The sequence below is a fragment of the Mucor mucedo genome (genome assembly GCF_025094135.1).
Source record: "Mucor mucedo strain NRRL 3635 chromosome Unknown EV154scaffold_42, whole genome shotgun sequence".
Lineage (NCBI taxonomy): Eukaryota > Fungi > Mucoromycota > Mucoromycetes > Mucorales > Mucoraceae > Mucor > Mucor mucedo.
In genome coordinates, this window is record NW_026252326.1 from 194,462 (window position 1) to 221,332 (window position 26,871).

Below are 26,871 nucleotides of genomic sequence, written 5' to 3' on the forward strand. Positions count from 1 at the left end.
AACACATTCGGTATGATACGTCAGAGGTCCATCTAATAATTGTTAAATCATCAACATAGACATGGAGAATAATACGAGCATTATAAGTTAGGAAAAAGAACAGCCACGCGCCAACTTTAATTTATCACAACAATCCTTTACATTGAATTCAACCATGACACAACTAGTGTTTGGAATGAAAATCGGAACTCTCGAGCGAGCTTCGATCGTGGTTTAGTCGAAGCTCAATCGAGGTGGGAATCAGTTGCCCAAGAAAAAAAGGCGAGGTAGTTTATAGTTATTTATTTATATAATTGTATGCTTTTTTTTTTCACTAAAAGACCTTTTAATCAATTCTTCAGCGACGTTCATATCCACCAGACTAGGTCTCTTGACAATCAGTCATGAAGATGCGTACTTGAGATTAGAAGAGCCAACTGCTTGCAACAAGACTTGGTGAATTGGAGTATTATGTCTGCAATTAATCTTTCCCGGAGTACTACCCAAAATTTCTCTATCGATCTATTCAGTATAGTTCTGCCATCAGTTGGTAGCCTTTTGAACTCGGATGAATCCTCCTCTTCCAGGTCTAATAGCACCGACTATAGACCTTGTCTTCCGAGGCCCCTCAGGGAACTATCAATCACCTGAAACAAGAATTTTCGTCTTGTTTAATTGATATTCCTGACGTCACATCATACCGAGCTGATGCAAAGGATCTTTTAGCCCTAATCAAAGCCTGGAACACTTCACGGTCTGAAACCTATTCTACAGCAGACACCGTATCTGCTTTAACAAATGATGCTGCAACCAAGGACAAGGAGACATCTGGCCAAATCAGTTGCAAAAAAAGCCAAATTTTACGCATCTGTGGTAAGTGTGGTAAACTGTAGATGTTTACATAAAAAAATAAAATAAAATAAAGCAATAAGTTAAAGGTCCTACATAGGTTTTATTCCAGGTTAAAAGGTATAAAAAAAAAACAAACAAACAAAGGAAAATTATCATCATATTCATATAAATTGTTAGATGGCAATTATTTATGATTACGATAAGCTGTTGCTGTGCTTATCATTATCTTATGCCCGAGAGAACTATATTCTGCGTATATTACACAAATATGTGGTTGTCTATCTTGGTAAAAGAGGAAGAAATTCTATTAAAATTCAGCCAATAATTTATATGTGATAGTGGTTACCTGGTATTCATCTGGTAACCATCTGTTAAATATCACTTTCCTTACTATGTTTACAAAATAGTGATGAATGTAACAAAAAATCAAGCAATCTGCATGTTTTATATGTCGATCATACAAATGAAATATAACAAACTAGATATGAAAAAAAAATGAAGAGTTTGAAGATGTCGAAATCTGCTAGAATGTCGTTAAAAGGCAACATCTTGTATCTAAACAAAGAATTCGTGGCGATCCTATCACGTATCTTGAATACCTGGAATCTATTGATTCCAGTTTAGACCAAGGATAAAGTAAAAAAAGAGAAAGAAACGAACGACGTGAGTTGAAAATAATAACCTTAAATACAATGAAAATAACGTTTGCCTGTAGAAACCGAAGCACAAGTTGTGCAATTCAATTCATAATGAATATGAAATTATAGGCTATGCCCGAAAGTCTTCCACTTTTTTCTGTTTTCTTATTATTACAGAATTTTGTTCCTGTCTGTGACTAATGGCTATGTAGTGACAAAAAAAATTTTACCGTCATATCCTTATTTGAAATGATAAGATGTATTTTATGGGTGTAAATGCTCTTTCAAATGCACTCGCATGTGTGTATTATTGATTGAATCTATTATATGTAGTTTTTATAGCTATATATTATGTGATTCATTACAGCAAGGACAGGGGTGCATCCAAAAGCGAAGCCCTCAGTGTCTGCAGTATCTGGAAAGCTTTCCAATAAAGCGGATGCCAGCAGGGTCATCACGAAGCAAGATTACCGAACGACGTTTATGTTTCGTGATATTCCTAACAAATACACGCAGGTAAAAATTAATTTGGATATGAAATACGTACGAAAGCCGCATGCCAATAATTTTTTCTTGTATAGGAAATGGTCATGAATTTGATTAATGAAACTCATAAAAACACATATGACTTTTTTTATCTCCGAATGGATTTCAAAAACAAATGTAATATGGGATATGCTTTTATTAATTTCATTGAAGCAAAGTAAGTATCTCGTACAGAAGCATATATTCATACATCCTTTTCACATAATTTTTTTAATCATCCGTAGGAGTGCAATCAGCTTGCATCAGGAACGTGGGGGCAAGAGATGGTAATAACAAACTATAAAAGAGACAAAAAAAGATACGCTTCTTCTCACTATTTTTTTATACGAGTAAGTTTAATTCGGATAAGCGTTTCCAATTGTCCTACGCCACAATTCAAGGAAAAGAAAGCCTTGAATAAACAGCCCGACTACAAACCAAAATTATTTTACTCTGTAATATCCGATGTCTAAGAGACAATCATTTCAATCAAATATAAGATAATCCTTTATTAAGTGCTTAATTTTCTCTTTTATATATATATTATGTGTTCATGTTTGTTAAGTCGGTGATTCGTACTTATTGTATTGATGATTCTTATATGTTCCGTCTATTTAAATTAGAGTAGTTGTTACTATGGTTAGACATTCTTGTGATACACCATACTCATTTGGTCCTTTAAAAGGAAAGGAGCCGTTATATGAACATAAGGTTAATATAACTCTCGACAGCCTTAAAAATATTGCTCTCTTGATCTTAATCCTTTCCCCGTTTCTCCTGTTTTTTTTTTTCGTTTACTTTAAAAAAACATTATTGATAAAAATAATGCCAGTACTCAAAAAATAAAAAAAATAAAAATTGGCGGAATGTTTTGGTTTTTGGAGTATTATTTTAGATAAAAACTATGTATATATAAAGCGCTTTGATTGTGGATGATCTTCGATATTGGGACATGCATTGTTCTCTCTCGATTTATGAACATGAGCTACAAAGTAGCAAAAGACATTAAATTAGCTGCCTCTCCATCAGAAACTTTGCAACTTACAGACGTCTTTTACTAAAAACGCTCAATACCATTAGTGTCGACAATAATTTATGCAAATCGCTTTATCCCCAAATTTGATTTTCTGAGCAGATAATTGGATGCTAACTTTGTTAGAAGAGAAGACAGATTTGCTAACCTCCCCCTTTGGTGCTAAGTTATGGAAAGTTACAGCGTCCAAATTCACAACGTAAAAAATTAAATTGGTTTATACTTTTCCATAATCACGTTGTCGTAGTTATATGTTGAAAGCTATTTCATAGCCGAAGGATCTGTATACTCGTCCCTAAACTATCTTTCCTATTTAAAATATGCAAAATCAACATGAGATCCCACAGTTTTTAGGGTGGGGCAGGAGTATTTGTAGGGCTGTCATAAGTATTGGGATTGCCGATTTTGGTTTAGAATAGTTACACGGGAAGCAGTGATGAAGATTACGAGAGCTTTTTTTTCTTGTCAACAAAGGTTTTATAATGTACCCATATTCCCATCCAGTTCATAAAAAAGCTATTGATAAAAAAAGGGTCTTTTAAAGCTCTTAAATTTTAAAATCATCCATGCTGGTAACAAAAGGACCTATAGTGGATGAACTACCCATAAGGGATGTCAAAAAAAAAAAAAAAAAAAAAAAAAAAAACTGATAATGAAAAAAGGCGTTTATTAATAAATTAATCTTTTATAATCAGCTGCTATATATTTCTGACATAATATATGATTTCTATAGAAACAAACAAACAAAACATAGCTTCCCTGTGAGAGAAATACAACACGACATTGAAAAATAAATTAACTGTCAGATTATTACTGTTTTTGCATATATATTCCCACCACTTTGTTTTTTTCCCCCTCTTTTACTTCTTAAAAACAACTGCTGGTGACAATATGAGTTATTTTTCACATTTGTGTGTTGGAAGCAAGCCCTCTTCACGAAGCGAGCCTCCGTTTTGCCAACCATGGGAGCTGCCAGATAACTTCTCTTTGAACTATGACTGCATAAGTATCTCTACCAAGAAGCAAGGTTTGTTATATTCATCTTTATACATATATACATATATTTGTTTTTTTAAAAATCCTTTCATTAGATACCTTAATGAATTCAAAAGCCTTCAAATCTGATTATCCAACAAGACACATTGCCTTGTTCTCTATTAACCTCTTGACCATAAGCCACGAAGAGTTATTCGAACTACTGCAGGTAAATATATTTTTGCTTTTTCTATCATTTTGACTCTTGATTAAAAATTCTTTTCTCAAGTCTTGCGGGGAGATCAGAACTCTTCACCCTTTTTTTACAGAAGGGGTTACAATAATTTCTTATTACAAGTATAGCGATGCCATCAAAGCCTTGTCTATCATCAAAGACGGCTTCAGCCATTCATATAAGGCTTGCTTTGCAAAACCTTGTTTGGTAAGCAAGCCATTAAATAATAAGGTTTTTCTGGTGATCGATTCACAGAGGGCGTTTACATATGCAAGGTTTCTAAATGTTGAGGTACGCGTAAAAAAAAAAAAAAAAAAAAAAACACGCTTTTTTGACAAACGACGAATAGGAGCTCGCGTCTCAAATTGGCGCAATTCACTCTTTCTCGGAAGCTTGTGCGTCGAGCAACGTACAACTGGTGAATCTTGAATACGACGACGAGCGTAAAACAGAAAAATTATTTGCGCGTCTTAATGGTGTGTCAATTGAGGTTAGTTTTTTATAGTCTTCTAAAAGAGGAATGGATAAATTGTTCTTACCGGTCATATAATTAGGGCACAACTATCAAAGTTCTTCCAGCGAGTAACAATCTGTTTGATTGTACTTGCAGTGAGGATGTATTCTCAAAATTAAAAGAGCCTCCCACTTGCAATAAGAAGCCAGTGAACTGGAGTATTATGTCTGCTCTTAATCTTTCGGAGAACCATACATATTTCTCTAAAGATCTATTCAGTGGGCTTCCTTTATCTGTTGAAGACCCTCTAGTTTCAGGCCATTCCTCTTCTTCAAGCTCCAACTGCAACCGTAAAAATCCCGGTTCCAAGCCTTATGTCTCTAGCTCAGACTACCCCTCATTCCCAGAGGTCTCTGATAAGACTACCGGTCCCTGTAAAGAAGAACCTAACTCTTCAAACCCACCTTCATCTTGTTTGACTGCGGTTTCTGACGTTATGTCATCTAAAACAGATGCAAAGTCTCCAGAAACTACAATGAACGTCGATAGCGCATCATCCTTAAAGATCAGTGCCACAACAAACACTGTATTGGTATCACCAAATGATGTCACTACCAAGGACAAGAAAGGGCCATCTGGATCAACAGGTTGCAACAAGAACAAATCTTATTCGTCTGTTGTAAGTGCAGGGGTAAAAACAAAGGTAAAGCCTTCACTGCCTTTAGTTCCTTCAGCTTCTTCAGCTCCATCAGCTCCATCAGCTCCTGGTAAAGCTTCATTTGAACTTGATATTAGTAAGGTGATCACAAAGCAAGACACCCGAACAACATTTATGATCCGCAACATTCCCAATAAATACACCCAGGTAAGAATTAATTTGGATATAAAATACGTACGAAAGCCGCATACCAATAATTTTTTCTTGTATAGGAAATGATCATGAATTTGATTAATGAAACCCACAAAAACTCATATGATTTCTTTTATCTCCGAATGGACTTTAAAAACAAATGTAATATGGGATATGCATTTATTAACTTCCTTGATGCAAAGTAAGTATCTCGTACAGAAGCATATATTCATACATCCTATTCACATAATTTTTTTAATCATCCGTAGGAGTGCAATCAGCTTGCATCAGGAACGTGGGGGCAAGAGATGGTAATAACAAACTATAAAAGAGACAAAAAAAGATACGCTTCTTCTCACTATTTTTTTATAGGAGCAAATTCAATTCGGATAAGCGTTTTCAATTATCATACGCAGCAATCCAAGGAAAGAAGGCTCTAATCAAAAAGTTCCAGAACTCTGAAGTGATGGAACAAGAGCTCAATTACCGCCCAAAATTGTTTTATTCTTCCGGCGCCTCAAAAGGAAAAGAGCAGCCTTTCCCGAGACCAACGGGGGATGGTCATAAGGCTAAGTCTTCTACTCGACGTCGTTGAAAAGATTGCTTTCTTGTTCCTTTCTCTTTTTCCTGTTTCTTTCCCGTTTCTTTCCTGTTTTTTTTTATTTGTTTTGGCATATTTCTCTTTTGCCTTTTGTTTTCGTTTTTTTTTTTTTTTTGCATAAAAAAAAACAAAAAGCAAAATTTATATTAAGAATAAATATTTTTTATGTACCCGGCATACAGTTCTGGTTATTTGCTGAATGGAAAAGTCGTCAGCTTTATAGGTTCATAAGAAAAATTTGGCAAACTAAAGGATTTTTTTAAACTTTGACCGCAGCAGGTTTTTATTTTTAGTTTATGACCAGGAATCGGCAATGTGGTGGTACGCTCCTGTATTAAGACTCTTTGATGGCTATTCCATATGGCTCTAATCTGTAATTGATCCTGTAATATGTCAAGCTTGTGTTGTAATAACGGACTGTGGCTGATGCTTACTATAATAATTTTCGTTCACTCTTGTTATTAGTTAATTACCAAGTGTATAATTACATAATTATTCTTGAAGATAAGACTGGCATTTGTGATCATCAAACCAGGAATAAGGCTTGTTATGCCAGTCATAGTTAATGTTCTATGAAAAAGTATATGCTTATATTTATGTCTCCAATTACTTTTCTCTACCCAATACAATTTGTGAAGTGCTGGTAGAGGTAAATCAGCCTTCCTCGTTAAATTCTTTGTAAGATTCTTTATTCAAAAAACCACCTTGACTGAATATTAGCATCAATTTGAAAACCTTGTCTGCAACTTTATATGTTGTAAATGGATGAACATTTAGTGCCAAAATGATTGAATTATGTATATTATCCTTTGCACTTGTCTGAATATTTTTTTACTGCTACCCAAAATGCAATTGGTTAAATGTTGAAAAATGTCCTACGGAGTTTGAAAAATGTTCCATTTGAGGGTGGAAGTGTGTATCCTCACTTTTTCCGTAAAACCATTTTATCATGAAAGGATGGAGTGGAAATGTAAAGAAAAAAAAATATACACTTGTAAAAAAAAAAAAAACCTTTCGAAAGAAGTTAATGTCTTTTTTGATTAGAGTTCGCCTTTAGGTAGCCGGTCACCAACCACTGCTACATCACCGAGTGGTAATAATTCACCTGTTCAGCATGCAATTCCACACCCGATTATATTTGTTCCCGCTCAACAACAACCACCTCATCAAGAATCTCAAGTAAAAGAATAATAATAAACATAATATAAGCCATGCCTACTCCGATATACTAAACAACAATGCTGTCTTTTCTTTTTCTCTAGCTTCGTTCACCTACTCTACACAAACCCGGTAACGAGCGGGATATGCCAAAATCCGGCCCTATCAGTCGTTTAAAGAACGCCCCAAGAGATCAAATACCCGTCAGTAAAACACCCAGACGTCAAAAATCCTCTCGTTTTTACACAAAAGAAAAGATCCAGTTAGAAAGAACTCCCGGGTTTAATGGTAATAATGGGCGTTATTATTAATAATAATGATCGGTAATGTCAATAATGTCAAATTAGAAATTCCACCCCACTTAAGACCTGACTTGTACATTCAAAAACTACGTCAATGCATGGTGATCTGCGATTTCTCTGATCCTTCATCTGAATTATCTGAAAAGGAAATTAAGCGACAAACTTTACAGGAGTTACTCGAATATGTAGGCATGACACGAGGTGTCCTTACCGCTGAAGCGCCTTATCCCGAAATTGTCAAAATGGTAAGTGACATAATACGTATTTTATCATTTATTAACAAGAAATTAGTTTGCCATTAATCTATTCCGTACCATACCCCCTCAAGTAAACCCCACTGGCGATGCCTATGATCCCGAAGAAGATGAGCCTGTGCTGGAATTAGCCTGGCCTCACTTACAAATTGTATATGAGTTCTTTTTAAGATTTTTGGAGTCGCCTGATTTCAACATTAACTTTGCAAAGAGATATATTGATCAAAAGTTTATTCTTCAGGTAGTAACAACTTTGTCATGGGCATCTATCATTTAATAATCAATTATATAGTTACTGGATTTATTTGACAGTGAAGATCCAAGAGAACGAGATTTTTTAAAGACAACATTGCATCGTATCTACGGAAAGTTTTTGAATTTACGTGCTTTTATTCGTAGATCCATAAACAACATCTTTTTCCAATTCATCTACGAAACCGAGAGACACAATGGTATAGCTGAATTATTGGAAATCCTGGGAAGCATTATCAATGGATTTGCACTTCCTTTAAAAGAGGAGCATAAATCATTCTTGCGACGTGTCTTGATCCCACTTCATAAAGTCAAATCATTGGTCTTATATCATCCACAGTTGGCTTATTGTGTCGTCCAGTTTCTTGAAAAGAACCAAGCACTTGCTCAAGAAGTGATTGGTGGTTTATTGCGCTATTGGCCAAAGGTAAACAGTCCAAAAGAAGTCATGTTCTTAAACGAGTTAGAGGAAGTACTGGATGTCATTGACGGAAACGAATTTCAACGTATTATGGTGCCATTGTTTGTAAAACTGGGTCAGTGCGTCTCAAGCACTCATTTCCAAGTAGCCGAGAGAGCTCTTTACTTTTGGAATAACGATTATATTGTTAGTTTGATGGCAGAAAATATGAATGCTATCATGCCCATTATATTCCCTACCCTGTACAAAACATCAAAGACTCATTGGAATAAGTAAGTGTTTCTATCAAAAAAGTTCATGATGTACTCATCATGGCCCAATCTAGAACAATCCTCGGTCTAGTTTACAATGCATTAAAATTGTGTATGGATATTAGTCCCGAGTTATTTGACGAATGTGCCAATCAATACAAGCAGCAGAGACAAGTGTAGGTGTTCTTTTTTTCTTTTCTTTATACAATGATTTGCAGAATCACTTAATTCTTCCCTTTGTGGTAATTTTTTATAGGGAAAGAAAGAGACAAAGAGAAAGAGAGGAAAATTGGAAGATTTTACAACGTAAAGTATCCGGTACCAGCGCCGTGACAATAACAACAACAGCAGATAACGATTTTTATAACTTTTCTTTCCCATCCAATTCGAATTATGGCGAGGAGGATGACGAAGAGGATGACGACGGAGAGGAAGACTTTGACATAATGACGGATGAAGAAACTGACGCTGAATTAGAGCAGAATCATGAAGAGCATCATGATGTGATTCATCCTGATATGGTAAACAAAATATATTTGATAGGAAAAAAAAATTAAACAGCCAAATAACTTTATTATAGCAACAATTTGAATCTGGCGCACAACAATTCCAACAATTTAGAAGAAAGTCTATTATACCCGTTGATGAAACTGTAGGCTTCTTTTTTTGTTATGAGTATCATTGTTTCAATTGAACATTAACATATATTATATAGGTATTTAATGAATTATCCCGCCATGTTAGTTTGGACGAAGTGATGAATCAAGCACCCGGTGCAGCTTCATCTTCAGCATTAAATAGCCCCATAGATAATTAAACAGAAAATTAAACTTTACACATTTCTGGTCAAAATAAAAAAAAACTCTTAATTTGGAGATCATTCTAAATCGTATTGTCTAAATAAAAAGGAAGGTGATACTGTTTTCGTGCCTGGATCGTCGTTTTGTTGTCTAAATAAACCCTATTTTAAAATATTAGACACGCGGTACTGCTTACGCGTCCAGCATTAATTTAGACACATTTGAACCTGTGCCTTACAAATCTTTTCTTTCGCTTTTTTTATTATATCTAAAAACTCAATAAAAAAACAGCAGATGAGTAATGAAATACAGCTACTAGGTATAAAGCCATACATTTTAGTAGCAATAAAGGAATTAACACGTTTAAAAAATAAAAGAAAATGTCGAGCTGAAACTTGCCATGTGCAATACAGATGCGCAGTTGGAAAAGACCATTCAAGTTTTTCTTCCACCAGTTTTGCTTAAACTTGCCAGTACCAATGCTGATGCCAAAAAGAAGGTGATGGAGATTCTTTCTCACATCAATAAGCGAGTCAAAGCCAATGCCAGTATCAAACTTCCATTCGAAGCACTTTTAAATCAATTTACCAACGATCAAGTCTCGACGTTTGTTAAGAACTTCACCTTGATTTACCTAGAAATGAGCGCTCTCCGCTTGACTCCAGAAGAAACCGCCAAGCATTTACCAGAGTTCTTGAAAGGTATCAGTCTTCGACCTCCTCAACAAAGAATCGCGTTGCTTCACATTATCTTGCCTGTAATTTTTTTTTTATGCATTAATTGTTGGATTAGTTTTATCTAAATTTTTTCCTTAAAAAAAAAAGGTACTTTCAAAATGGAAAATGGATCACGGAGAACAGTTGACTGCCAGAGAGAATGTGTTCCAATTTAACAAGAATCCAAAAGACGTTACTGTTATCACCAGCTTCTTCTTGGATGTGATGTTGTACCAACCTTTGACAGCGAGAGAAATTGAAGATAGAGAAGAAGATAGCGAGAACCAACCAAAGTATCCAGGATTGAGCCCGATTGCTGTAGACGAAGTGACCAATAAGGGAAAGATTGAATGGACCACATCAAAACTCAAGGATGCCAAGCTTGGTATCATGAATTTCATTCTGACACCCATTTTCACCGATAGTGAGCGTCTACCTTTGTTAGTAGCAGGTATTTGTGATCCCAATCATCAGGTTACCTCTGCCTGTGAAGACGGAATGCGTAGGTGGACCGGCAATGTCGATTATGAAGATATACCCACCATTCAATCACTTTACAAACTGTATTTGGGATCTAAACCAAGTACTAAATTAGGTATTTACAATTTTTTAATTGATACTTTCGGAAACTGATAAATCGAACTAAGGTGGTAGAGATGGTAGATCTCAAGCACCGAATTCTGTTAAACTCCGTGTTATGCAATACCTTGGTAAATCCATTGCCGCAACAAATATGGTCGCACCCATGATCCAAGTGATTTTCGACGGTATCTATGGTGATTTGACAACTGTGAAACTTCAAAGAGCTGCCATGTCATTTTTACAATGGTGTGCTCGAATGGTAATATATTTTTGTACTACCCGTTCCAATCCGAATGTATCGTATTCTGATGGTCTTTTTTTATTAGAGTAAGGAATCAAGTATCGGTCCCGTGGCACCTGTTATCATTTCTGGTTTATTGAAATTTATCAATGAAAATGATGAAACTCAAGGTTATGATGCTGAAAGTATCAAGGGGTATGCCTATGTTGCTTGTGGTCTTGTGGCAAAGAAAGGTGAATTAAAGTGAAAAAAAAATTGTCGTCGAGTATATAGACTAATCTAAAAGAAATGCTAGTTCCTAAGGTTGGTTTGGAAGATACGCATATGTTAGGCCTGTTCTTTGAAAACCTTGAGAAAGAGCAAAAAAATATCCGTACCTATGTTCAAGATGCTCTCTCGTCTATGATTGAAATATATGTTAATATTCCTGAAACTTCCCCTATATATGAAGATCTCCAAAAAATCCTTTTGAAGGCTGTTCAGAAGGTATAAAAAATCAGAAAAAAAAAAAGCACGCATTATATTAAGGACTAATACATTAATTCATTTTTAGAATGATTCTTATTCTCGTTATATGGCTTTGAGATATGCAAATGCAGTATATCCTTTCTCATGCGTTTTTGCTCGTTATGTCTGTCTTTTGGGAAGCTCAGGGTCGGTCACCAAATTGGATGTCAAGGAAGAGGCCAAGCGAGGATTAAAGCCTTTTGTGCGTAACAGATACGGTCTAGTCGAAAATGTAGACGTGATTCCTCCTACCGAATTGCCTAAATTTTCAGAGCTTGTCAACTACATACATGATCACCGACCCGATGAGGATTTGACACTTTCCTCAAAGACACCCACCATCAAGGGTTATCCTGTTGAAGTATATTCCGAAATCTTGCACTTTTTACGAATGATTTGGATTCTTGAGGTCAACCCTACAAACATCCTGATTGATGAGTATGTCTCTGATAAAGTAGAAAGTAGTATGGCAGAGGATCCAATTACCATGAATAATTTCAAGTTGAGCGTGACCGAGTTATGGCTTCGAGGAGATGCTAATGAAAAACAAGTCATTCAATACTGGCTTGAATTTGTTGAAAACGGTTTAAACCCAGAACTGAAAGGTAAAAAAATCAAAAAAAAAAGAAAAAAATAGAAGATAGAATATTAACATTTTTATGGTTTGATATTGCAGATTCAATTTTGCTTGCTACTTCAGCCAAATGTTTACTAGAGGTCATATCATTGGGTCCATCTTCGATTGCTACCACTTTTAAAGACCGTCTTAGCTTCTTTAAGTCCCTTTCATTGTCTGATAAATTGGAAGCACGTACCCTAGTATCTCACATCTTTGGTATTATTGCAAGTCATGAAAGCGTTCCTGAATCAGATATTGAATCTATTCTTGATGAATTCTGCAAGATTTTGGAGACTCCTGAAGGTAGTAAAGTGCACCAAAAAGCCCTCGACCAACGTCATGGTGCTGCATTATCCATCGGTTATCTTGTAGGCCGTTGTCATTACCGTCTCCGTAAGCTCTCAGACGATATTCTTTCTCGATGTGCAACCAATCTTGTCAAACTTTTGGAAGGTGCACCTACATCACCCTTTTACCTTTTGGCTAACGCTGCCTGCCAATCACTTGCTGAAATAGGCCGATCCAAATTATTGCCTTTCCCTATCGCTGCTGAGAAGGACCAAAGTATGGATATTGGTATTTCTATTCAGGATGTAATTGAAAAATTAGCTAGTTTGGCAAAGACATGTAAAGAAGCCAAGGTTCAGGAAAAGGCGACTTTGGCTTTGGGCCATATCTCGATTCCACTTGTATCCACACCGTCTACCTCTGCCTTAACTAAACTTGTGGTGGATGCACTTTATGATACTGCTGATACAAAGCAGGTGGAGTTGAACTTTGCCAGTGGTGAAGCATGGTCAGCACTTGCTTTTGGCTGGGAATCACAAGCTTTGCAAAAATACAAGGATATCAATGAAATGCCTGTCTTGGCTAATTTAAAGCCTCCTGCCGCCAGTGATTCGACTTTCCAGCAAGACATTATCGAGAAAATGATTCGCGTTTATGTTACTAGTAACAAGTCATGGTATAGAAAGGCAGCTTGTATTTGGTTACTCTCACTTCTTAAATTCGGCAAAGATCATGCACTCGTCAAAAAGAACTTAAACAACATTCACGCTTCTTTCTCACGTCTTCTTTCTGATAAGGATGACTTCACGCAAGAGTGTGCTTCCAAGGGTTTGGGTCTTGTTTATGAGTATGGTGATTCTAAGATCAAGGAAGAGATGCTTTTCTCGCTTGTCGGTACATTCACAGAGGGACGATCTATTCAAGCTCAATCTGTCACGGATAACACGGTTTTGTTTGAAGAAGGTGCGCTTGGTGAAACACCCGATGGCAACTCAATCACGACTTACAAGGAGTTATGCTCGCTTGCATCTGAATTAAACCAACCTGATCTTATTTACAAGTTTATGAATTTGGCCAACCACAACGCCATGTGGACGTCACGCAGAGGAGCAGCCTTTGGGTTCCAAAACTTGATGGCTTTGGCCGAAAAGGAAATGGAATCTTACCTTCCTCGTTTGATCCCCAAATTATACAGATATCAATTTGATCCCAATCCCCGTGTCAACCAAACTATGAAATCAATTTGGAGATCCCTTGTCAAGGATAATCAAAAGACTGTGGATACTTACTTCAACGAAATTATGGATGATTTATTGACAGGTCTTGGCAACAGTCAATGGAGAATTCGTGAAGCTTCTTGTGCTGCTATCACAGACTTAGTCATGGGACGTCAATTAGCTCAAATCGAGCCTTATCTTGAACAGTTATGGCAAATGTGTTTCCGTGCTCTAGATGATATTAAGGATTCCGTACGTCAGGCTGCGACTCAAACCTGTAGATCCTTGACCAAATTAACCGTACACTACTGTGATCCTACCATGGTAGCAATTGCGGATGGTGAAAAAGTCATGGATATCGTCATGCCTTTCTTGCTTCAAAAAGGTCTCGTTTCCGATGCAGAAGATGTTCGCAAATTTAGTTTAGATGCGGTTCTTCGCGTATGTAAAACAGGTGCTACTTTGTTGAAGAAGTTTATCCCTGAACTTATTGATACATTACTCCAGTCTCTTTCGTGTAAGTTATACCAAGGATTTATTTGATTCACAAAGTTAACATTTCTTTTCTTATGTATATTAGCTCTTGAACCCCAATCCATGAATTACTTGAGTTTTCATGTAGATAAATACAATATTTCTCAGGAGCAGCTGGACAATGCTCGTCTTAGTGGCGCCAAAAACTCTCCCATGATGGAAGGTATTGAACACTGTGTGAACCAAATCGACGAAAAAGTGATGGAAGAGTTAACACCTCGTATCCTTCAAATCGTAAGAAAGGGTACAGGTCTCCCTACCAAGGCTGGATGTGCTCGTTTTATTGTGACTTTGGTTATGAACCGCCGAAGTGCATTTACACCTTTTGCAGATGTTTACTTAAAGGCGCTTAGTGGTACCATCAAGTCCAAGAATCCCGTTATTCGTAAATCTTATGCTACTGCTATTGGTTACGTCTGCCAGCTAGCTACTTATGACCGACTCATAGCTGTGACCAAACATTTAAAAAAGCTTTATATTGATGAAGAAGACGAAGATGCAAAGGCTGGTAGCGTGGTCACAGTAGTCGAAATCACACGATTTGCAACTGATCGTGCCAATTCTATTGCCACAGCAATTGTTCCTCTTATCTTTTTTGGTGAGCATGATCCTGAGACTAATTTAAGCAAGCTTTGGAAACAAGCATGGGAGAATTTGACTTCTGGTACGCGTAGTATGGTGACACTCTATGCTGATGAAATATTAGAGTTCGTACAACCCCTTTTAACTTCTTCATCTTGGAAGGTAAAGCAAACTGCCGCATTGACGATCGCAGATATGTGTAAGTCTTCTGGTAAGGGTGTTCAAGTACATGCCCATAAGCTTTTACCTATTTTGGTGTCTACCTTGGCCACAAGATCTTGGGCCGGTAAAGAAAATGTTTTGGAAGCCTTTGTTCAACTCTGTATCTCTGTCAAGGATACATTTGGCAAATCGGAGAGAGAGCCTTCATTAGCTGAAGTTGCTAAAATTATGGTGCGCGAAGCCAAGAGGAAGAACCGTACCTACCAACGTCATGCATTGGTCTCTTTGACGAGTTTTACAGATCAATTTGCCGAACAAATTGATATTCTTGGTGATGTAACAGAATTCTTAACTGAATTGTGCAAGATGGATGAAGCGGAAGCAATGGAAGACGAAGATAACGATAACGCTAAACCACTGTTATTAATGATCAAAGCAAACGCTTTCAAGGCCATTGTCTCTGCTTACAGACCTAAATCATTTAATCACCAAGGTATATACAGAAAAAGAATATATCAACTATATAAGCAAAACAGACAATTAACTTGTTTTAAATATGATAGAATCTTCGGCTGAAGCTTTGGCAGAAATGATTACCAGTTGTCTTCGTGGCAATGTTTGGAACGTTCAATTAGCCATTTTACAGAGTTTAAAAACCTTCGTAGAACATAGCACTTTCCAAAGTTTAAGTGACGAAAAGGTGATGAGTCAACTTTTGAAGGCAAGTTTTGATTCGTTGGAAGATTTGAAATACTCTGCTATTCGCTCTGCTGCTGTCGATGTCCTGGAACAATTATCACTCAGTGGTACAGGTAAAATATTAATTTTGTTTCCGAGTAATTTTTTTTGCTTATAATTCTTTTCCTGACAGTTAAAGGAGATGCAAAGACATCATTTGTTCAAGGTGTAACCAAGTGCATGCAGCACGAACCAATCGCGCTGATTCGAGACCGCATGCAAAAATTGCTGTCTTCTATTAATAACTAGAAAATAAGTGAGACTGAAAGACTACGAAAAAAAAAAAATTGTAATTATAATAAATTGTTTAAGACGAGATGGAATAAGGTTTATTAAGTTATGGAAAGCATTTATGGGAATATATATTTACAGAGTTGATATTAAGATTAAAAATCATAATCGATCTCCCCTTCAGAACTCTGTTTAACGAAATATTAGTAAAAAAAAAATTAGAATAATGATTGGCACTTACATCCTCATCTGGTCTAAAATTAGAGCGTTAGCAAAGATACATTTATGAGCGTGAAACATACTTACATGTCACCCAGCATCAACTGTAGCTCACGTGCTCTTTCTTTTAACTGTGTTTTTGATTCAACCAACTGTCTCAAGTGCTCCACGGCTGAACAATAAAGTGTGTTAGATTACGCTCCAAAAAAAAAAAGTCATTTTCCTTTACATTTTTGTAAAATTAATGCCTCACTTCGATGCCCGCTACTCAAAGTGGGTACAATATCAATAAGTTTTTCAAAACCTATTCGGATATTGGCTCTGCGCTTTTGTTCAGATGCGATATGATTTGCTTTCTTCTGATCATCACTCAGCAGTTCATGAGATGTCTTTTTAGAAGTCTTTGTTACTTTCTTGGTGCGGTATTCATCCGAAGAAGAAGATGCAGGTGAGTAAGGCGACATACGTTTTTGTGGGTATTTTTTCGTTGGAGCTTTCATATTATTACTGTTAGATAAAAGTGAATTGATATGAATATTGTTTTGAAAGGATTTCACGGGAGTCTCAGTAGGTATTTGGTAAGGAGATGATAAAAGGATAGGCGTGGGTTTCGTGGAGGAGGAAACTAAAGGGATTTCAATTAGTTGTGAGGTTTATTTGTCATTGGAATTTCTATGCATTTCTATTAATAATAAACTCACTTTTTGTATCTTTTTCTAAACCATCCAAAAACATGCGTAGTTGGTTTTGTTCTACATCAGAGAACAATGAATTATCTACGTCTTCTGTAACAAAATTTTAGTCAAGTTTCTTAAGGCACTTAAAGTCAAGTAGCTTCTTAAACTTACTGGAAGTGCCCATGCTTAAACTTTGGTATAAAATAGGTGAATTGATAAAAAAGGGAAAAAAAAGTGTAATTTGTGAAAGAAAGCGAAACAAACAATTGGGTACAAAACGTGGGGAAAGAGAAAAAGAAAAGTCATCATGCCTGTACGTTGGGTGTGGGCCAAACAAATAAAGTTTACGTGTTACACGACGTCTTTTCGGTCGCATCTCATTTTTATTTTTTTAAAACACAACATTTAGGAAGATATAAGCGTTTCATGCCAGTTACATCATCTTGGAAATTCTAATCAGTTTGTTTCCATTTACAAACAAATAATACAAAAGTAAGGGATCTGCATATATTTTATCTATTACTTTTTTTGTGTCATAACCTGTTTAGTTAGACTTTCTTTTTTATCATTGAACGTGGGTCGTACAAACGCAGTGTATATAAATTAAAAAAAAAAATACTACTTTAATTGTACAAAATATGATATTAAATACACAATATATTACAAAAATCCTGTTCTTTTTCCAACTGCAACCATAAAAACAACATATAAAACCATACCAAGGACGATCCAAAAAAACCAGACTAAATCATTTTCACTTTGGCCTGGCACACTAACGTTCATACCAAATAAACTACCCACTAGATTCTATATATTATGTTACGTTAGTAAAATAAAAAATAAGCTATTATAAATTAGCGACTATAAACGCAAACTTACCAGAGGTACAACAATAGTAGCAAAGAAAGTCAATCGGTTAATAACCCCATTAGTGGTGTTACCCGCTTGAGATAATTCAATGGAAATCTGGCCTAAATAGTTTCTATGGGCACGACCAAGGATAAGATCGTAATGGTTTACATTTTGCAACATAGTAAGAATATGATCTTTTTTTTTTTTTTTTTAAAAAAAAAAAAGAAAGCGGGGAAATGTTAACAGATATAATAGATTTCCAGAAATTTACTATTTACCTTGGATATCACCAAGATATAGGGTAACTTCATGATGAACTTTGTTTTCATCTTGCTCTGGATATACATCAGTATTTGTTGATTGTGATTCTCTTAACCTTGTGTTATACATATTCTCTTTTGCTTTGTCTTCGTAACGCTTAATTAAACTCCTCACAACATCTGCTTTGGGACTTAACAATCGCAGTAATTGCATAACGGTTTTTCTACAACTACCAATTCTGCGCAACATATCATTTTGCTCAGATCCGTTCAATACAAGGACAAGATCATCGATAGAATCTACTTCTAATTCAGTGTGTTGAATCAAAGGGGCAAAGCTATCCGTGATGTTATCGATAAGAGCGTAATTAATCCATTCGGGTGTAACTTTGATGAAATCTTTCAGTTGATGGATACGGCGACGCACATTATGAGGATGTGGTAAATCTTGGAAACGGAACTAGAATGCTTTGTGTCAGGCGGGGAGGGAAAGCTTTATATATATATATATTTACGAAGACTCTAAACTTACTGTGAGGACACCGTCTTTAAAAATGACGATATAAAAACTGACCGCATCCAAGTAGTCTTGGCTATTATAATCATGATTGAAACTACGGAAACTAATAAACATGTAGTTTTGAAAGATTTCACATTTCTCTCTTGATTCTTGGGCTTGAATATCTTCAGTTGTGAGAGGATGAATTCGAAAAATCTATTTATAAATTTTCAGTTTTATCATTTACATACGCAGGATGCATCCGTTACTATTTTACCTTACTGATGGCACGCATCTCATCATTTGTAGGGGCTAGTACATCTATCCACCAACTTGTCGTCTCTACTAATAAATCAGCTACGGTTTTAAACTCTTGATCTGGAGAACTGGTTTCAAGCAATTCTTTAAACGAACGAGTCTTCAATGATCCAAGCTCGGCGGAATAAAAAGTGTACCGATCAATGTTCTTATTTACTTCGGATGGGTCCTATTATGGAGGGACATAGAGTGTAAGAAAAATGAAGAGTTTTAAAAATAAGAGACTAATGGCTTACTTTGATAATTTCTCCATAAAGACTATATCTTCTAGACATGGAAGCCCTTTCGTTATTATTTTCCAACAAGTCGTCTAATTTAGCCGACATTTGACGTTCTGTTTTGAACTCGGGATCTACAATCTCATCGTCTTTTTCAAGATAGGCATTTAAAACGTCTGTTTCGATCGTCGAATGCTGATCAAGGAGCTGAGGTTCATAAGGATAACAGACGTCGACTTGTGTCGAATTTTTCCTTTGTGGTATATCAGTTGAATGACGAGGTGATTCAGGTTCCATTTCAATAGCATAATCGCTTGAAGCTGCCATAAATGGTCTTACATGGTAGGTTTCATCCTCCATCTGTCTATTTCAAAATATTGTTTTGGTTAAAAGTTAAATGAATATGTCATTTAAAAAAGAACAAAACAATATTAAAAAAAGGCCCCAAAAGTAAAAGTTATAAAACTTTTAATACAACACGGAGCTTTAAGATGTCTGCCAAATCATGGTGTAACCGTCAACATTTAATCTTGCATTCAATGCCTAAAAAAAGCACAATTTATCATTTTCCTTGGTGTCGAATATGTAGTCTGGTAAAATATTTTTACGATCAATGCCTCGAATTTCTTTCAAAACCGTTTGGCTTCATGATTAACTGATCCGATTTCTTCATGTATCGTCTCTGCTTGTCTCCGTGAATTTGACCCTACCTCATGCTGACCGCATATATCTGATAACATATACATACCTGTGTTATTGGGACAAAACCCCTTTACTTATATTTTGTTAGACCATAGACACTAACTTTAAGGTCAGCTAAAGAATTCCCGAGTTTCAAAGATGAGGGTATTGTATACCCATGTGGTCAGTTGTCAGTGTTAGGGCTCTTTATGCAAATAATCCAAGTGAGATATAAATAGTGTTGCTTATGATTAATGAGAACTAAGAAATTTTAAATAACATTTTTTAATATCTATTCGTATATTATGGGCTGTTGTTCAAGTGAAACTTCATCTAGTAATAGCAGTCTTTCTTCAGGAAGTTTCCATGGTATGGTGATCATCCCAGGACCAGGCAAGGATACTCGTAAGTAAGCCGTTTTTTTTAACAATAAAACTGATCGATTTGGATGTCATCTTTATATTTCTCACAGCTAATCCAGGAAGAAACAATGGTAGGAGTGAAGGTCTTTCTAAGTAGTATCCAATCAACCCACTCATCTTTATTACCACTCAATGGTATGCTGGCATCTTTTTAACACTGACCACACAAAATGCATATAAATAAGGCTTAAGTGTTATTGTTCACCTTTTTACCTCAATTTTTTTTAATTCTTAAATATTTACTAGCTACAATGGGATGTGGATCTTCTAGAGCTTCGACATATACTATGGACTCAAGCAATTATCCTTGTTATCCACCAAGATCTTAACATTTTAATCAAGTACCTTATGGATTTCATATCACCTTTAAATTATTATTTTAAAAGGCCCAATCCTTTCAAACTAATAAATGATTTTATTTTTTTCTATCATCAGTTTTAATACCAGCATTAACCTATTCTTAAATACCACTTTAAATTTATTTTGTGAGTCTCTTCACGGATTTTAACCAAAGTATACCTAGATAAACTCTTTATGATGGAACAGATATTCGTTTATGTTTTTTTAGATATCGAGCTTTCCTTAAAAAATTGATATGGTATCAAATCTGCAAGTGGTATCATTCTAATCTTGATAATCTTCTTCGCCTTCATAAAATATTAAGCAGATAAGAATTCTCTAGTTAGCAAAACACAACAGACTATAAATCGCAAAATGAACGTCTGGATATTGTTGTTGTAAAATTTGATTGCCAGCTGGTCGTCACAAAGTGGCACCTGAACAACAATGTCAAAATTTTCACTCCCTTTCATGTAAGTTAAATGTTGAATACTAAAATGACATTGCTAAATGTTTTGCTGTTTTTTATTGTGATCTCCCAATATATATATCGTTATAATATTTAACGTTCCAACTCTACTACCTCCCATTTGTTTAAAATCTCACTGTTTTCACTGTTTTCAATTTTTATTTCTTAGCTATCAAAAAATGGTAAGCGCCAAAAGAGCCAAGAAAGCAAGTTGCAAAAACGGGACTGGCAACTCTTCCGAATTTGGTTACCGTAGGCCATATGGGTCGAGATTCCTAGCGGGAGGTGATGGAATAATGCAGTTGCAAGAAGAAGTCAGTGAAGAAAAATCGATGCAGTTAGTGAATATTCAACATCCTATAATAGTCGCGGATACACCATTTTAACCAATATAGCAATTAAAATAGATATTTAGACAGAATTGGTGCATTTAATTCTCAAAAAGTGTGCGATTATTATCCCGATTGTGAAGAGCATATGGAACCATTTATCGACGATGAAAACCAACTCATGTTCTCTTGCGAAAACCCAGAGGTGCACTCACACTATAAAAGACCGCCCACTGAAGGATCAATTTTTGACGACAAAGTTATTCCACTGGGTGTGCGATTGGGTATCTTTCGTGACCTCTTTAGGGCTTATTCCCATAGCAGTATAACAGCGTCGCGCTATGCAACTCACGATGAGATTAATGAACTACTGCGATCCTGTACAATTCTTAGAGAAGGTTATATTAGAAGAAACTTCTTTAAAGAAGACGACAAAAAACTTCCAACAGTCCTCCTTGGTGATAGCCCTGAGTGTGATCACCTTCAAATAGGTGTAAGGAAATTCGAAAAACATCGAAACAAATTTGAGAGACTTGATGAGGAACGAGCACCCGGATTTTGGGTTCTGGGTATTGTTGAAGCTTTAAAAACTGAGACGGAAGGCTCGTTCTCGGGTGGCGAGATTTTTTATTGCACCATTCCAAACAGAACTCACCACACAATTTTGCCAATTATCGCCAAATATTGTCGTCGTGATATGGAAATTTGTTCTGGAATTAAACATATTTCTTCGCAAGACATTGCAGACTATTTTAAAGGCGGTAAAAAGCGAAATGTGAAAAATAATGCAAGCACAGACAAAAAAATGAATACCAGTATCATCAGTAGCGGATGGGCCAAAATGAAGAGACACATTGCTTCAACCCATTTTAACTCTGAAGAATTACCTCTCAAAATAATGGAATACATTTGGCATCAAAAACATAAAAATGATATGATACATGGATTGGAGCTTTGTTTCGGACAGGAGTCCATCAATTATCCTAGCCAGCCCAGTGATCGTCGCAACATGACATTCATGACCTGCGGTGCTAATGGCAATTCCCCCGAATTACAAAAATATATGGACGAGAAAGCAACGGCCCGGGCATTAAAGGTTAAAGCTGCCCGTGAAAAAATTATAGAAACATGTCGATTAGAACATGAACTTCATGTAGAAAGTGTTGATAAGGCCCGTGCTCTCCGTGGCGAACCACCACATAATTTCCCTTTTCAGCCTGAACATATGAAGTTTCTTTTTCCTTCTGAAAGTAGTGATGATAATGATTACAAGGGCATTGTTGATGCATTTCCTTTAGCCGCTCCTCCTCCTCGCTCTGGGAAAACGGCCAAGGCTTCACTTGATGGTTCTACAGACCCTTCTGTTATCAGCCGTCCTCCTCCTATTATCAATACTCCACGTCCCACTAAGCCTGCTTCGAAAACTGTTAGATATCGCAAACCACTTCCTGCTTCTCTTCCTATTGCCAATACTCCTCCTCCTCGTATTACTAAGACAGCTCCCCGTATTACCAAGGCAGGTCGCCGTAAAACTGAGGTAGCTAAACGTGTATGCAAGGCTCTTTATCCTACTAGCATGATGTTTACTCTTAATCACAATGATCCTATTATTGACAAAGGTCCCATTATTGACAAAAGTTCTACTATTAACAAAAGTCCCATTATTGACAATGATTCTATTATTGACAATGCCCCTTGTGTTGACAATACTCCTCCTAGCATTACGGATATTCCGTCACCTATCAGCAACACTCCTCCTACTGCCAACATTTCAGAAACTGTAATTTCTTGCACTCCTCCTGTTAAGCGTGGTCCTGGCCGACCTCGTTCTACACGCGGTCCTGGCCAACCTCGTGGTCGCCCTCGCAGCTTAAGAACAACTCGACGTGCGCGTGGCCTTCCTCCTAAATAAAAGATATTTTTTTTTAGATTTGTCCACTTTCATTTAATATAATCTAAAGATATATCAAATACTATATGTACATAAGAAAAATTATAGGATTTTAAATGTAGAACTGTCAAAAGTCGGGGCCATTACATTTGACATGCTCAGATGATTGATTAATTCGTTTGAAAATTGTATTAAATTGCTTCCGAGAGTTGAATCTCGACAAAATTCCGTAGACAGTATATCTATACTTGCGTAAACCAATATTAGCCTTACATTTTAGAGTATCCATTTCAAATTAAGCATACTATTGGCATTGTAGTCTGTCGTGCTAGATAATCTGATTTTTTATGCTGCCGCCCAAAGCAGTTATGCAAAACAGGTACACTGTTCCGTCAATTATACCCGTCACAAATGCCCTTTTTAAGAAGAAAAAAAAAAGTTGAAAGCTTTTTTTTCTAAATTGTGAAGAATAAGACCATGAGACCACAACAACCATCGTTCAAGAAGGGAGGAGCTTATAACAAGGGAGGATCGTTCAAGAAAAACGATCATGGTAAACATGTACCAACTCCCGGATCAACACTTCCTAAATCGATGCAGGAAGAATTAGACGGTCAAGGTAACAAACAGAAATAATAGACTTATGCATTTTGCTTGTTCTTAATTATATTCACGGTTATCAATAACAGACAAGGATGATCGCAAGTTTGGAAGAAAGTTTAAAATTACTGCTTCTACCCGTAAGGATTTAAGAAAGCAAAAGAAATTAGAAAAAGGCAAGCGCAATGCTCAACACCACCAAAAGAGATCTGCACCTGAACAACATGCCCCTCCCAACAAACGTCAAAAGGTGCAAGAGCCTGTTGCCAAGCCAGTAAAGAAAGTGGAGCCACCTAAAAAGAAGGAAGCACCTAAGGGAAAATCATCTGCCGAAGCCATGCAGCGTTTATCCAAATCTAATCCTGGACTTTACAAATTATTAAAAGCAGATAACTTGATTGAAGGTGCTGCCGATGATGATACCAATGACGAATTTGCCGACGATGATCGTGATATTGCTTATTGGGAAAAGAAATTAGGCATGAACAAGAAAAAGGTCAAGACCTTGGGCAAGGAATTCGAGGAAGATGGTTTATTAGATATTCTCGGCGGCATTGAAGGCGAGGAAGGTGATGATGATCAAGAATACCTTCGTAAGAAGAGACAAAGACTTGCCGAAAAGAAGCGTTTGAATGATATGGAAGGCAAGGCAGAAGAGGCTGTTGATGATATATTTGCTGGTTTAGATAGCGAGGAAGAAGAAGATGAGGATGAGGATGATGAAGATATGGAAGGTTTATTAGACGCAGAGGAAAGCGATGAAGAGTCCATGAACGAAGATCAAAGTGAGGATGATGACGAAGAAATCATTGACGAAGATGACGTTGATAGTGACGAGGAAGCCTTAAATGAGGAAAGCGAAGAGGAGGAGGAAAAGGAAGAGGAAGTACAAGAGCAACCTAAGGCCAGTGTCTTGACAAAATACGTCCCTCCTCATTTGAGAAAGACTGCAGTTACCAAGAGTGAACAACAAATGAAGCTCCACAAACAACTTCAGGGTCAACTTAACAGATTGAGTGAGAGTAATATGGAGAGTATCTTGCTTGAAATTGAAAAGTGTTACGGTATCTACCCTCGTCATGGTAAGACAAGCTCACTTACGTTATAATATTAGATCACACATTGATCGAAATTTTTTGTAGACGTTACCTCAACAATTTCCGATTTAATTTTAACATCTATCGCACAAAAGAACAATTTGTTGGATTCATTTGTTATTACATACGCCACCATTGTTGCTAGTCTCTATCGTTTAATTGGTATTGAATTTGGTAAGCATTTTATTAGTCATTTTATATTATTTTAGGAGTAACCACTAACACATGATAACTTTTAGCTGCCCATTTCGTCCAAACTTTGGTTGAAATGTTTGAAAAGGATCATAAAAAATGTTTGGAATCTATTCAAAGAGGCGATGACAATGGCGATGAAGGATACGAAGGAGCTAGAGAAACTAAGAATTTGTTGACCTTGATTTTAGAATTATACAACTTCCAAGTCTTGTCATGTGTGATTATTTACGATATCGTTCGTGAACTTATCAGCAGTTTAGATGAACACTCAGTGGATCTGTTACTTCGAATTATCAGAAGTAAGTACAAACAAATATATTAGATAATCCATTTGTTTATTAATATCAAATTGTTTAGCTGCTGGTCCTGAAATGCGTAACGATGACCCTGCCTCTTTAAAGCATATTATTGATGAAATCCAAAAGGAAACTGCTAAGCGTGACCCTTCTACTATATCGTAAGCAACAAAATAAGATTAGACATATTATTTTTTATTGATTAATTACTTATTTTATATTGTTACTGTAGCACTCGTCATAAATTCATGCTTGAAACGATTGCTAATGTAAAGAACAACAAGATCAAAAACGGACAAACAGCTGGTGGTCAAGGTGACAAAGAAATGGTTTCAAAGATGAAGAAGTTCTTGAATGGATTATCAAAGAAACGATCTGTACGTAGTACAGAAGCATTACGTGTCAGTTTGGATGATATCCGCAATGTTGAAACAAAGGGTAAATGGTGGTTGGTTGGTTCCTCTTGGAAAGATAACCTTGTGGGCACAGAAAGTAAATACACGTCTATGCCTGAGGATTTGAAAAAAGATCAATCCTTACAAGAAGCTTTGTTGAAATTGGCAAGAAAGCAAGGCATGAATACTGATATCCGTAGAACAATCTTTGTCACTATTATGAGTTCCGAGGTAGGTCTTATTGTTTACATAAACAATAAAAAAAAACTAAAGGTGTATATGCTATTTAGGATTATTTGGACGCATTTGAAAAACTCATGAAACTTGGTTTGAGTGAAGTACAACAACGTGAAATATGTCGTGTTATGTTACAATGTACTGGAAATGTAAAGTGTGACAAATCGAACACAAAATAATTCCCCTTAATTTCTAACCGCCACAAAAAAATAGGAAAAATCATTTAACCCTTATTACATGCTTGTGAGTAAACGATTGTGTGAAGTGGATCATTCATTCAAGGTGACTTTCCAATATTGTCTTTGGGATTTTCTCCGAGAATGTGGTGAGACTGAAGTTGGTGGATTAGAAAGAAGCGCCAGTGAGAACCATACCGAAGAGAGCAAAAACATGCGACTCAGCAAATTAATGAACATGGCCAAATTTTATGCGTCTTTGGTTGCAGAGGGTGCGCTTACATTAGCCATCTTAAAAAGTGTCAATTTCATGTCTGTGCAGCGTAACGCTCGTATTTTCTTAGAAATCTTCTTTGCTAATCTTTTATTACAATTACACTCTGGAGGTGCACAAGCTATCGCTAATGTATTTGGTAAGATTATTGAATTACGTACTCTTTCTCAGGGTTGTATCTTTTTCATGCTGGAATCCGTTGTGCGAGGTAAACATTCTGGTCTTGGTGAAGAAGACTTGGAGAAGGTCCAATGGAGCTGTAAAATCGCTCGTGAAGTTTTGGGTAGTAAATAGAAAAATAAAATACAATAGAATCAATTTCAATAGAAAAAAAAACTTCCATTATATAAAATGCGTGTTACTATGAAAAATGTATGAACAAAAAGTCCTAGACAATATTGGAATTAAACGACCATCAATGCTCGATCCT

General features: G+C 36.3%; 8 protein-coding genes across 8 annotated transcripts; 6 read left to right on the plus strand and 2 right to left on the minus strand.

Moving 5' to 3' along the window:
• Positions 1 to 1,008: 1,008 nt before the first annotated feature.
• On the plus strand, positions 1,009 to 2,513 carry EV154DRAFT_551493 (RNA recognition motif 2-domain-containing protein; the record flags this gene model as incomplete). Its single annotated transcript, XM_051604982.1, has 5 exons — positions 1,009 to 1,117; positions 1,837 to 1,985; positions 2,051 to 2,172; positions 2,240 to 2,281; positions 2,350 to 2,513. 5 exons carry the CDS (start codon positions 1,009 to 1,011, stop codon positions 2,465 to 2,467), a joined length of 540 nt encoding a protein of 179 aa, XP_051457963.1. The 3' UTR covers positions 2,468 to 2,513.
• A 1,405-nt stretch (positions 2,514 to 3,918) lies between these two features.
• EV154DRAFT_551494 (RNA recognition motif 2-domain-containing protein) lies at positions 3,919 to 6,136 on the plus strand (the record flags this gene model as incomplete). The annotated part of the gene is made up of 8 exons (XM_051604983.1): positions 3,919 to 4,054; positions 4,119 to 4,231; positions 4,292 to 4,444; positions 4,587 to 4,727; positions 4,792 to 5,556; positions 5,622 to 5,743; positions 5,811 to 5,852; positions 5,914 to 6,136. The coding sequence occupies 8 exons, from the start codon at positions 3,919 to 3,921 to the stop codon at positions 6,134 to 6,136; spliced, it is 1,695 nt and encodes a 564-aa protein (XP_051457964.1).
• Positions 6,137 to 7,063: 927 nt separating this feature from the next.
• Positions 7,064 to 9,667, plus strand: EV154DRAFT_507721 (phosphatase 2A regulatory B subunit-domain-containing protein). Its single transcript, XM_051601471.1, has 9 exons — positions 7,064 to 7,112; positions 7,187 to 7,321; positions 7,405 to 7,588; positions 7,648 to 7,847; positions 7,894 to 8,097; positions 8,149 to 8,801; positions 8,855 to 8,956; positions 9,037 to 9,301; positions 9,361 to 9,667. The coding sequence occupies exons 1-9, from the start codon at positions 7,092 to 7,094 to the stop codon at positions 9,472 to 9,474; spliced, it is 1,878 nt and encodes a 625-aa protein (XP_051457965.1). The 5' UTR covers positions 7,064 to 7,091; the 3' UTR covers positions 9,475 to 9,667.
• Positions 9,668 to 9,728: 61 nt separating this feature from the next.
• On the plus strand, positions 9,729 to 16,223 carry EV154DRAFT_221267 (proteasome stabiliser-domain-containing protein). Its single transcript, XM_051594425.1, has 11 exons — positions 9,729 to 9,899; positions 9,958 to 10,337; positions 10,405 to 10,891; positions 10,944 to 11,137; positions 11,205 to 11,352; positions 11,415 to 11,605; positions 11,673 to 12,231; positions 12,303 to 14,267; positions 14,331 to 15,521; positions 15,592 to 15,840; positions 15,900 to 16,223. The coding sequence occupies exons 1-11, from the start codon at positions 9,875 to 9,877 to the stop codon at positions 16,013 to 16,015; spliced, it is 5,505 nt and encodes a 1,834-aa protein (XP_051457966.1). The 5' UTR covers positions 9,729 to 9,874; the 3' UTR covers positions 16,016 to 16,223.
• EV154DRAFT_507725 (uncharacterized protein) lies at positions 16,059 to 17,194 on the minus strand. The gene is made up of 5 exons (XM_051601472.1): positions 16,918 to 17,194; positions 16,446 to 16,841; positions 16,304 to 16,388; positions 16,239 to 16,251; positions 16,059 to 16,185 (listed from the first exon to the last, which is right to left on the minus strand). The coding sequence occupies exons 1-5, from the start codon at positions 16,949 to 16,951 to the stop codon at positions 16,153 to 16,155; spliced, it is 561 nt and encodes a 186-aa protein (XP_051457967.1). The 5' UTR covers positions 16,952 to 17,194; the 3' UTR covers positions 16,059 to 16,152.
• Positions 17,195 to 17,498: 304 nt separating this feature from the next.
• EV154DRAFT_507730 (uncharacterized protein) lies at positions 17,499 to 19,482 on the minus strand. Its single transcript, XM_051601473.1, has 6 exons — positions 19,059 to 19,482; positions 18,782 to 18,991; positions 18,538 to 18,720; positions 18,024 to 18,465; positions 17,773 to 17,939; positions 17,499 to 17,700 (listed from the first exon to the last, which is right to left on the minus strand). Exons 1-6 carry the CDS (start codon positions 19,398 to 19,400, stop codon positions 17,554 to 17,556), a joined length of 1,491 nt encoding a protein of 496 aa, XP_051457968.1. The 5' UTR covers positions 19,401 to 19,482; the 3' UTR covers positions 17,499 to 17,553.
• Positions 19,483 to 20,864: 1,382 nt separating this feature from the next.
• On the plus strand, positions 20,865 to 23,192 carry EV154DRAFT_602459 (uncharacterized protein; the record flags this gene model as incomplete). Its single annotated transcript, XM_051607286.1, has 2 exons — positions 20,865 to 21,288; positions 21,359 to 23,192. Exons 1-2 carry the CDS (start codon positions 21,131 to 21,133, stop codon positions 23,190 to 23,192), a joined length of 1,992 nt encoding a protein of 663 aa, XP_051457969.1. The 5' UTR covers positions 20,865 to 21,130.
• Positions 23,193 to 23,625: 433 nt separating this feature from the next.
• On the plus strand, positions 23,626 to 26,777 carry EV154DRAFT_464139 (uncharacterized protein). The gene is made up of 8 exons (XM_051597654.1): positions 23,626 to 23,790; positions 23,861 to 24,853; positions 24,914 to 25,042; positions 25,108 to 25,362; positions 25,421 to 25,520; positions 25,592 to 25,985; positions 26,045 to 26,140; positions 26,205 to 26,777. The coding sequence occupies exons 1-8, from the start codon at positions 23,649 to 23,651 to the stop codon at positions 26,733 to 26,735; spliced, it is 2,640 nt and encodes an 879-aa protein (XP_051457970.1). The 5' UTR covers positions 23,626 to 23,648; the 3' UTR covers positions 26,736 to 26,777.
• Positions 26,778 to 26,871: the final 94 nt, after the last annotated feature.